The sequence below is a fragment of the Nicotiana sylvestris genome, chromosome 12 (assembly GCF_000393655.2).
Source record: "Nicotiana sylvestris chromosome 12, ASM39365v2, whole genome shotgun sequence".
Taxonomy (NCBI): domain Eukaryota; kingdom Viridiplantae; phylum Streptophyta; class Magnoliopsida; order Solanales; family Solanaceae; genus Nicotiana; species Nicotiana sylvestris.
The window spans coordinates 119678632-119690092 of NC_091068.1; the positions used below are offsets into that span (position 1 = coordinate 119678632).

Consider the following 11461-nt stretch of genomic DNA (forward strand, 5'->3'; position numbering starts at 1 on the left):
GTTGGTATCAGAGCTCTAGGTTACATGGGTCTCACACTTCACAGACAAGCTTAGTAGAGTCTGAGGGATCGGTACAGAGACATCTATATCCCCAGAGGCTGCAGAGTTAGGAACAACTTCACATTTATTCTCTCATGTCGGGCGGTTTGGTTTCTCAGTGCTAATTGAAATTCTATTCTGTTCTTTCGCTGATGGCGAGAACACGCGCTTCCTCATCCACTGACCAGTAGCCCGAGCCCCCAGTAGCAGCTCCCACGAGGGGCAGAGGGCGAGTCCGAGGCCGTGCTAGAGGCCGAGGTAGGGGAAGAGCTCAGCCCCGAGCAGCAGCACCAGCGGCGGAGCCTTAGGTTGATTTTGATGATGAGGTTCTGGCCCTAGCAGTTCTGGTGGGCCCAACTTAGGTCCCAGAGGGGTTTATTGCTACCCAATTCTTCAGGATGCTCTAGTCCGTCTAGTGGGCCTTATGGAGAGTGTCACCTAGGCAGGTTTGCTTCCTCTAGCGCCAGCCGTCTCTTAGGCTGTAGCAGGAGTCCAGACTCCTGCTACTCGCACTTCGGAGCAGGTAGCTCCCCAGTTCCAGACTCCAGAAGTTCAGTCAGTTGGAGTAGTTTAGCCGGGTGTAGTAGCTCAGGCCGGTGATGGAGTAGCTATATCTATCGATGCTTTGTGGAGGTTGGATAGGTTCACCAAGCTCTTCACTACTACTTTCAGCGGTGCATCTTCTAAGGATCCCCAGGATTATCTAGACAGTTGTCATGAGGTTCTCAGGAACATAGGGATAGTTGAGACCAATGAGGTCGATTTTGCTACTTTTCGCTTGTCTGGATCCTCCAAGACTTGGTGGAGATTACTATTTGGCTAGACCAGCCGGATCACCAGCTTTGACTTGGGAGTAGTTTACTCAGCTATTTCTGGAGAAGTTTCTTCCCATCACTCAGAGAGAGGCCTATCGGAGGCAATTTGAGCGTCTCCAACAGGGTTCTATGACTGTTACCCAATATGAGACTAGATTCATTGACTTGGCTCGTCATGCTCTTATCATACTTCCCGCTAAGAGAGAGAGAGAGAGAGAGAGGGTGAGGAGGTTCATTGATGGACTTATTCAGCCGATTCGTCTTCAAATGGCTAGGGAGACTGGGAGTGAGATATCTTTCCAGGAGATGGCCAATGTGGCCCGGAGAGTTGAGATGGTTCTGTCACAGGGAGGTGGTCATGGGTAGGACAAGAAGCCTCGTCATTCAGGTAGATTCAGTGGTACCTCATCTGGAGGTAGGGATTCATATGGTAGGGGCCATCCTCCCAGGCCTTTTCAGTCAGCACTTCAGGTTTCCCACGGTGCTTCAGGTGGCCGTGGTTCTCAGATGCAGTATTCTGATCAGTAGTCCTACAGTGCACCACCAGCTTCTATCAGTGCACCGCCGCTTCAGAGTTTCCAGGGTCGTCATCCCCAATAGCCGAGGGCTTGTTTCACTTGTGGCAACATGAGGCACATTGCTAGGTATTGCCCTCAAGCATCGAGCAGTTTTCCACATCAGGGTTCCCGTGCCATGGTTCAGGCACTAGGTGTTCCACAGCCCGCCCAGCCAGCTAGAAGTAGGGGTACATGTGCTAGAGGTAGAGGTAGAGGTATTAGAGGTGGAGCTCAGGCCACTAAGGTTGAGGCCAGCCAGCAGCAGGCCGTCCCAAAGATGTAGTTCAAGGTGGTGGGGCTCAGCCCTGATGTTATGCTCTTCCAGCCAGGCTTGAGGCTAAGGCTTCATATGTAGTTATTACAGGTACGGTTCTGGTTTGTGATAGAGATGCTTCAGTATTTTTTGATCCAGGGTCTACGTACTCGTATGTGTCCTCTTATTTTGCACTGTATCTGGTCATGCATAGTGATTCTTTGAGTGATTCTGTTTATGTGTCTACACCGGTGGGTGATTCTATTATGGTAGATCGAGTTCATCGTTCATGTATAGTTGTGATTGAAGGTCTTGAGACTCATGTAGATTTGCTTCTTTTGGACATGGTCGATTTTGATATCATATTAGGGATGGACTAGTTATTACCTTACCACGCTATCTTGGACTGTCATGCCAAGACTGTGACCTTAGCCTTACCGGTTTTACCTCGTTTAGAGTGGAGAGGGACTCCTAGTCATTCTACCTGTAGTGTTATCTCTTATGTGAAGGCTCGGCGTATGGTCGAGAAGGGGTGTTTGGCCTATTTGGCATATGTTCGTGATTCTAGTGCTGAGGTTCCTTCTATTGATTCTATGCCCGTTGTTCGTAAGTTTCCAGAGGTATTTCCTTCAGACCTGCCGAGTATGCCACCCGATAGGGATATTGACTTTTGCATTGATTTGGCTCCAGGCACTCGACCCATTTCTATCCCGTCGTATCGTATGGCCCCGCCTGAGTTGAAAGAGTTGAAGGATCAGTTGCAAGACTTGCTTGAAAAAGGTTTCATTAGGACTAGTGTTTTGCCTTGGGGTGCGCTGGTGTTGTTTGTTAAGAAGAAGGATGGATTGATGAGAATGTGTATTGATTACCGACAGTTGAACAAGGTTACAATAAAGAATAAGTATCCATTGCCGAGGATTGATGATTTGTTTGATCAACTTCAGGGTTCCAAGGTATTTTCGAAGATTGACTTGAGATCCGGCTACCATCAGTTGAGGATTAGGGCATCCAATGTCCCTAAGACAGCTTTCCGTACTCGGTACGGGCATTATGATTATTGGTTATGTCATTCGGGTTGACAAATGCCCCAGCAGCTTTCGTGGATTTGATGAACCGAGTGTTTAGGTCTTATTTGGATTCGTTCGTGATAGTCTTCATTGATGATATTTTGATATATTCCCACAGCCGGGAGGAGCACGAACAACATCTTAGAGTGGTTCTTCAGACCTTGAGGGATAGTCAGTTATATGTTAAGTTCTCGAAGTGTGAGTTCTAGTTGAGTTCAGTTGCATTCCTGGGTCATGTTGTATCAGCGGAGGGTATTCAGGTTGATCCGAAGAAGATTGAGGCAGTCAAGAACTGGCCTAGACCAGCATCAGTTACAGAGATTCGGAGTTTCTTGGGATTGCCAGGCTACTATCATCGGTTCGTGGAGGGGTTTTCATCTATCGCAGCCTTGATAACCAGGTTGAACCAGAAGGGTGCCCAGTTTAGATGGTCAGATGAGTGTGAGGCGAGCTTTCAGAAGCTCAAGGCAGCTCTGACTACGGCACCTATGTTGGTTTTGCCCACAGGTTCAGGGCCTTATATTGTCTATTGTGATGTATCTCGTATTGGACTCGGTGCAGTGTTGATGTAGGATGGCAAGGTCATTGTCTATGCTTCGCAGTAGTTGAAGATTCATGAGAAGAACTATCCGGTTCATGATTTGGAGTTGGCAGCCATTATTCACACGTTGAAGATTTGGATGCATTATTTGTATGGCGTGGCATGTGAGGTGTTCACGGATCACAAGAGTCTTCAGTATTTTTTGGAGCAAAAGGAGTTGAATTTGAGGCAGAGGAGGTGGATGGAGTTGTTGAAAGATTATGATATCACTATCTTATATCATCCGGGAAAGGCCAATATGGTGGCTGATGCTTTGAGTAGCAAGTCAGCCAGTATGGGCAGTCTTGATTATATTCCGGTCGGGTGAGAGACCGCTTGCTTTGGATGTTCAGGCTTTGGCCAATCAGTTCGTGAGGTTGGATGTTTCTGAGCCTAGTCGTGTGTTAACTTGCACGGTCGCTCGTTCTTCTTTATTGGAGCGTATCCGTGATTGACAGTATGATGATCCCCATTTGTGTGTCCTTAGAGACACGGTGCAGCACGGAGGTGCCAAGCAGGTTACCTTAGGTGATGATGGAGTCTTGAGTTTGCAGGGTCGAGTTTGTGTGCCTAGTGTGGATGGGCTCCGAGAGTTGATTTTAGAGGAGGCCCATAGTTCCAGGTACTTTATTCATCTGGGTGCCGCTAAGATGTATCAGGATATGCGGCAGCATTATTGGTGGAGAAGAGTGAAGAAGGACATCATTGCATATGTGGCTCGGTGTTTGAATTGTCAGCAGGTCAAGTATGAGCATCAGAAGCCTGGTGATTTGTTCCAGAAGATTGAGATTCCCGAGTGGAAGTGGGAGCGGATCACTATGGACTTCGTTGTTGGACTCCTACGGAGTCAGAGAAAGTTCGACGCAGTGTGGGTTATTGTTGATAGGCTGACCAAGTCAGCACATTTCATTCTTGTGGCAATCTCCTACTCTTCCAAGAGGTTACCTGAGATCTCTATCCGAGAGATTGTTCATTTTCATGGTGTGCCCGAGTCTATCATCTCGGATCGAGGTACGCAGTTTACCTCCCATTTCTGGAGAGCAGTTCAGCGAGAGTTGGGCACACGGGTTGAGTTGAGCACAGTGTTTCATCCTCATACGGACGGGCAGTTCGAGCAGACTATTCAAATTTTGGAGAATATGCTCCGAGCTTGTGTCATTGACTTTGGAGGCTCGTGGGATCAGTTTTTGCCTTTAGCAGCATTTGCCTACAATAATAGCTACAAGTTGAGTATTTAGATGGATCCTTATGAGGCTTTATATGGTAGGCAGTGTCAGTCGCCGGTGGGATGGTTTGAGCCGGGTGAGGCTCGGTTGTTGGGTACGGATCTGGTTCAGGATGCCTTGGACAAGGTCAGGATTATTCAGGATAGTCTTTGTACAGCTCAATCCAAGCAAAAGAGCTATGCCGACTGCAAGGTTCGTGATTTGGCATTCATGGTCGGGGAGCGAGTATTGCTTCGAGTGTCGCCTATGAAAGGCGTGATGAAATTTGGGAAGAAAGGCAAGCTTAGCCCTAGATTCATTGGCCCATTTGAGATTCTTGATCGAGTAGGAGAGGTGGCTTATAGACTTGCATTGCCTCCGAGCTTATCAATCGTACATCCAGTGTTTCATGTGTCTATGCTTTGGAAATAATGGCAATCCATCTCACGTGTTAGATTTCCGCACTGTCCAGTTGGACAAGGACTTGTCTTTTGAGGAGGAGCCGGTAGCTACTCTTGACCGACAGATTCGTCAGTTGAGATCAAAGAGTTTTCCTTCTGTTCGTGTTTAGTGGAGAGTTCAGCCCGTTGAGGCGTCGACCTGGGAGTCCGAGTTCGATATGTAGAGCCGTTATCCCCATCTTTTTCCGAACTCAGGTATTTCCTTCTTATGTTCGTTCGAGGACGAACAGTTGTTTTAGAGGTGGAGAATGTGATGACCTTTTAACTTGTGTTGCAAGTGAATTCACAGTTCCGAGGCCTAGAAACCTCCTTTTACCTCACCTTGATTTACGTGCGTGGTCCGTACCTATATCCGGAAAGCCTTTTATGTGAAAATATGAGAAATAGAAATTCTAAAGTTAAAATTTAATTATGGTTGACTTTGGTCAATATTTTAAGCAAACGGATCCGGATCTGTGTTTGGACGATCTCGGAAGGTCTGCAGTAAAATATGGGACTTGGGCGTATGCCCGGAAATGAATCCGAAGTCCCAAGCCTTAGAAATTAATTTTTGAAAGAAATTATTTTACTGAATTATCTAAGAAGTAAGAAAAGAATTAATATTTAAAACCATTGTTATCAGGCTCGTATTTTGGTTCCGGAGCCTTGTACAAACTTGTTATAGTATTTGAAAGATAATTTTAAAATTTGGTGAAACCGGAGTTTATTTGACGTGAGTTGGACTTTCGGTTGAAAAGTTATGAACTTTGAGAGTTCTTGACGAAAATGTTGAGTTTTGAGGTTTAATTCATGATTTTACATGTTATTTTGATGATGTGATTGCATGAGTAGGTCCACATGATGTTTTTGAGTTAGTATGCACTCTTGGTTTGGAGTTCCGAGGGCTCGGGTGAGTTCCGGGTAGGTTTCGGGATGTCTTAGGCTTAAAACATAGTTGTTGCAGGTTCAGAGAAGTGGAAGGCCTCTGAACAAACCAGTGCGGTCCGCACAAAAAGGAATGCTGCTGCGGAGGGGCTTGTGCGGCCGCACTAGATTTTGTGCGGACCGCGGTGAGGGCTTTGCGGCCGCACTAGATCTACAAGGAATTGTGAGATGATTCAAAAATAGAAGTTGTAGCCCTTCATGTCTAGTTTCCATAAAGCTAATGAAATCACAATTTGGACATCTGTAGAGACAGTTATGGAAAAAATACTAAAGTGTGTCACTGTAGTCCACATGAGAGCTGTGCGGCCGCAGTTGATTTTGTTCGGTCCGCACAGGACAGCTGAAAGTAGTATATTAAGACGGGATTTTCAATTATTTTTCATTTTTCAAAATCCCAAAAACATAAGAGGCGATTTTTCAAATAACCTTTCTTCTCCAAAATATCGGTAAGTGATTTCTAACTCGTTTCTTCAATCATTAACATCTTTAACGTGATTTCAACTCAAAATCAATGATTTTCATGGGGGAAATTGGGTGTTTTGGGTAGAACCTAGGTTTTCAAAAATTGGGGATTTGGACCTCGATTTGAGGTCCGATTTCAAAACAAATTATATATTTGGATTCGTGGGGGAATGGGTAATCGGGTTTTGGTTCGAACCTTGGGTTTTGACCATGTGGGCCTGGGGCGATTTTTGACTTTTTGGGTAAAACTTTAGAAAATGCATTCTCATGCATTGAGGTTGATTCATTTAGCGTTTATTGATGTAATTAAGTAACTTGTGGCTAGATTCGAGTGAATTGGCGGTGGAATCAAGGGGTAAATCTATAGTTGAATCGTGAATTGTGTTCGTGACATCGAGGTAAGTGTTTGGTATAACCTTAGCATGAGGGATTAGGAGTTGTGTCTTATTTGCTACATGTTAATTGTGGAGTACGACATATAGGCATGGTAACAAGTATCTATACATTGGTGTCAAGCATGCCCGTGAGTCTTGTATTATAATTGTTATGACTCTGTTGTGGTTTATTGTGCTTCATATGTTATTATCACCATTGTTCCCTTGCCGGGATGTTTGTTTGATATTAATGATCCCTTTCCGGGATGTTTGTTTTGATATTATTGTTCCCTTGTCGGGATGTTGTTGAAATATCATTATTCCCTTGCCGGAAAGTTATAATATTGCTATTGTTCCCTTGCCGGAATTCCTTGTGATTATTGATGGCTTGTAAATGGGAGCGGGTGGTACGCCTACCACAAGGTATAATGAAATGGGGGAGGGTGGTATGCCTACCACAAGATATAATGAAATGAGAGCGGGTGGTACGCCTACCACAAGATATAATGAAATGGGAGCGGTTGGTACGCCTACCACAAGATAAATGAAATGGGAGCGGGTGGTACGCCTGCCACGTGATAAACGAAATGGGAGAGGGTGCCACGCCTGCCACGAGATAAATGAAATGGGAGCGGGTGCCACGCCTGCCACGAGATAAATGAAATGGGAGCGGGTGCCACGCCTGCCACGAGATATAGGAAATGGGATCGGGTTGCACGCCTGCAACAAGATGTGAAAAGAAAGTGAAATCTGCCTTTGTTTTCCTTATTCTTGTTAGTGGTTGATTTTGATTCCTTTATAATTCTCGTGATATTCTGTTTTACCTGTTATTCCCCGAAGCATGTTTCCCTCTCCTATCTTTATTTGTTTATTTCTGTATTTCTTTTCCGCTGTATATATTTGAACTGCACAGGTTTATTTTGGTAGTCTGGTCCTAGCCTCGTCACTACTTCGCCGGGGTTAGGCTGGACACTTACCAGCACATGAGGTCGGTTGTGCTGATACTATACTCTGCACTATGTGCAGATCCCGGAGCAGCTTTTGGACAGTAGCTTGGAGGCTTCCTTCAGTCCATACGGAGGCCCAAGGTAGACCTGCAGGCGTCCGCAGGCCCTGGCGCCTCCCTCTGTCCCTATTTCCTATTTCATTTTCCTTTTATTCAGAAATAGTGTACTGTTATTTCTTTAAACTTTGTATGTAGAAATCTTAGACAGTCTGTGACACTGTGACACCAGGTTTTGGGTGATTAAGGCTTAAGTAGTTGTAATAACTATAGAATCGGATATTTTATTATTTTTCTTCCGCTTAATTAAATATTCCGCTGTTTATACGTTATCGTCTTATATTTGTTAAAAAGAAATAATTGGTTAATGAAGTAGTTAGATTAGAGGTTTGGCTTGCCAAGCTCATATTAGTAGGCGCCATCACGATTCCCGAGGGTGAGAAATCTGGGTCGTGACATTTAATTAATTGAATTTTATATATTTTAAACATGTTTTTTATTTATATCTTAGTTTTAATTTTATGTTTATAAAATACTAAAAGATTAAAGATGAGGCTTAAGCCCCGCCACAACTTTTGATTTTTTTTTTTGTTGTTCTTACAGATATTACCTTAAGGGATTTAGCTAAAATTGCAATTGCTTTAGTTGTGATCTTACATAACATATATCAAATATGCAATTTCGTAGGGTAAATCATAGGTTATAGCGTTGTTTTAAAAACTCAAAAATCTTTCTCATAAATAATCTTGTAATTTTAATAAATAATCTTGTAATTTTAACGTGGATATCTGAGGGGAAGAAATTTGATCTTAATATACTTCTTTACCTACTAATAATTAATTACGGCTTTGCTTTCCAGGGTATTACTACTACCTGACTCATGTTTTATCAAAAACTATTTTACCGATTCATCACCAATACTTGATTGGATCTATAATCTTCTTCATTCCTTCCCATGACAATAACTAGAATGAAAAAAGGGGAATATCAACGCATCCGAGGAAAAAACGATTAATCTCTATCAATAGACCTGCTAAAGCCCCGAACCACAGTGTACTTAGTACTGGTGCCACAAAGAGATATGTTTTTAGATCTTGCATTGAAAAACCTCCTTCTTTTGTATTATTTGTTGGAATAGATAATACATATATGATTATATGCATATATAGTTAAGGGCTGCTTAGAGTTGAACGCAGAATTCCTAAGTCAAAGTGCAATGTACAATGATTCGAGAAATAAGATTTTTCTTTTCTTAAAACAGAAAAAAAAATACATCCCCTTCTTTCTTACCGAGAATTTCCGAAAAATACTAATTTATTTTTACGACAGGTTCTGTATTTATATATTTTGTATATAATTTTATATAAATATTTTCTATATAATCTATAAGAGAAGTCTTTTCTTTTTATTTTACTATTATATGTTAAATTATATGGTAAATGAGACCAAAAGGACGAAATGAGCAGAAAATTTGTATATATCAATGGAGGAAATAACCATGTGGAAAACAAGACAGAAATTCTCTATAATTACACTGTGAAACAATTGAAGGGATGTGGCACAGCTTGGTAGCGTGTTTCCTTTGGGTAAAAAATATCACAGGTTCAAATCCTGTCATCCCTACCTATTACTGCTCAAAGGAGCATTAACGAGGGATCAATTGAGATCGCCTCAAATTGGACATAATCTTTGATTTTTATCATGCTATTCTAGTATATGCATACAAAATATATTGGGGTTATGAAAAGAATCCTTTTATTTACAGTCTTATCTATTCTGATAAGAAAGCGCTCTTAGTTCAGTTCGGTAGAACGTGGGTCTCCAAAACCCGATGTCGTAGGTTCAAATCCTACATAGCGTGATTTTTTTTTCTTGTAAACGATTTCAAATATGAAAATTTCTTTATTACCTCATATATAATTTGAGTCTTTTTTTTTGTTGTAGAGGGGAATTGTTCTTTCTTTGTATTTTATTTTTGTTTAATATAATATCATAAAATACAAATATGTTGCATAAATATATTTATAGGGAACTAAAAGTTGTGCTGGATATTTGTCTGCAACAGGGAACGTCTTGGTTGTTGATAGGTATTACTCCAATAATGGATAAGGGATATATATATATATATATATATATATATATATATATATATATATATATATATATATATATACATATGTATATATATTGAATGTATATGTATATATGACACCAAATTAATAGAGTTATGTTGGAGAATATGCAAAAGGATAAAACTGATCAAAGAGTACTGTTTCCCTAATTTTTCATTGTATGCTCTTGATAGTATAGAACAGACTTTGTTGAAACTGATCACTTTACATAAAATTTAATATTATTTGTAAGAATAAAACGAGAATAAGAATTACATTTCGTTAATCTTAACGATGAATTTAAAAGTTTCACTGCATGAGTTATCTCAAGACCATGACACCAAATTAATAGAGTTATGTTGGATAATATGCAGAAGATAAAACTGATCAAAGAGTATTGCTTCCCTAATTTTTCACTATATGCTCTTGATAGTATAAAACAGACTTTGTTGAAACTGATCACTTTACATAAATTTAATATTATTTGTAAGAACAAAACGAGAATAAGAATTACATTTCGTTAATCTTAACGATGAATTTAAAAGTTTCACTGCATGAGTTATCTAAAGATCATGAGTTTGGAAATTATATTTATGTCTTTTAGGCTACTCTTTTATTAGTAAAGACTGATTTTATGTGATAAGAATTCTACCAATTACTGTTTACCCATATTTTTATTCTCTTTTGATGACCGATAAATTTACTAGTTACTAATTAAATCAAATAAACCATCAACTGACGAATGAGTCACAAATCTCAAAGTACAACCATGTGAGAAATTTGATTTCCCAAAAGACTTCTTGATCTAAGATGTGCATAAATAAAGTAGATAACAATCTATTACTATATCAAAAAGGTATTTCATGCTAAATTTAAAGCTCAAGCTTATAATGGCCATCTACAGTAAGCAAATTAGATAATTTAAGCAATGAAAACCTAGAAGACTATTATGCATAGTTGATTGTTACACCCTCCGATATTCTTTAGTTGTCATGGTTAATAAAAATAATGCGTAATACATACGGAGACACCTAAAGTTGACACGATCTTTTATTTAGACACTTAAACTAGTCCTCTTTCCAATTAGACACGTTTCCTAGGTAATTCTCCTATCAATAAGACACTTTTTTTGCTGGCTTATTAATTAACCAAGTGCGTGTTCTGTAATCTCCGTCTACGTGGCAAAAGTAACCATTATAAATCGTGTCACATCATTTTATTTGTCCACCTCACTGTCCACCTCAGCTATATAGTGTTATTTCCACTAAAATACAAATAACTAGCCCTAAACAAACATCTAAACATATTACCAACCCACCACTCCCCTCACTGTCCACCTCAGTATGGGCAGTCTTGCTTATATTCCGGTCGGGTGAGAGACCGCTTGCTTTGGATGTTCAGGCTTTGGCCAATCAGTTCGTGAGGTTGGATGTTTCTGAGCCCAGTCGTGTGTTAGTTTGCACGATCGCTTGTTCTTCTTTATTGGAGCGTATCCGTGATTGGCAGTATGATGATCCCCATTTGTGTGTCCTTAGAGACACGGTGCAGCACGGAGGTGCCAAGCAGGTTACCTTAGGTGATGATGGAGTCTTGAGTTTGCAGGGTCGAGT

The 11461-nt window shown here is 41.1% G+C and overlaps 1 protein-coding gene and 1 non-coding gene across 2 annotated transcripts; both read left to right on the top strand.

The window, feature by feature from the left end:
- Positions 1-3961: 3961 nt before the first annotated feature.
- On the top strand, positions 3962-5087 carry LOC138883618 (uncharacterized). The gene is made up of 3 exons (XM_070164313.1): positions 3962-4251; positions 4579-4729; positions 4866-5087. Exons 1-3 carry the CDS (start codon positions 3962-3964, stop codon positions 5085-5087), a joined length of 663 nt encoding a protein of 220 aa, XP_070020414.1.
- A 4440-nt stretch (positions 5088-9527) lies between these two features.
- TRNAW-CCA (transfer RNA tryptophan (anticodon CCA)) lies at positions 9528-9601 on the top strand. The gene has a single exon. It is a non-coding gene; the product is annotated as a tRNA-Trp (tRNA).
- Positions 9602-11461: the final 1860 nt, after the last annotated feature.

What these genes read in the sequence shown, in the direction of transcription:
- LOC138883618 (XM_070164313.1), top strand. Translation starts at nt 3,962, where the DNA reads ATGTATCAGGATATGCGGCAGCATTATTGGTGGAGAAGAGTGAAGAAG. An exon ending in ATCTCCTACTCTTCCAAGAG is followed by an intron (nt 4,252 to 4,578) that starts GTTACCTGAGAT and finishes TTTATATGGTAG; the next exon opens with GCAGTGTCAGTCGCCGGTGG. An exon ending in AGAGCTATGCCGACTGCAAG is followed by an intron (nt 4,730 to 4,865) that starts GTTCGTGATTTG and finishes TTGATCGAGTAG; the next exon opens with GAGAGGTGGCTTATAGACTT.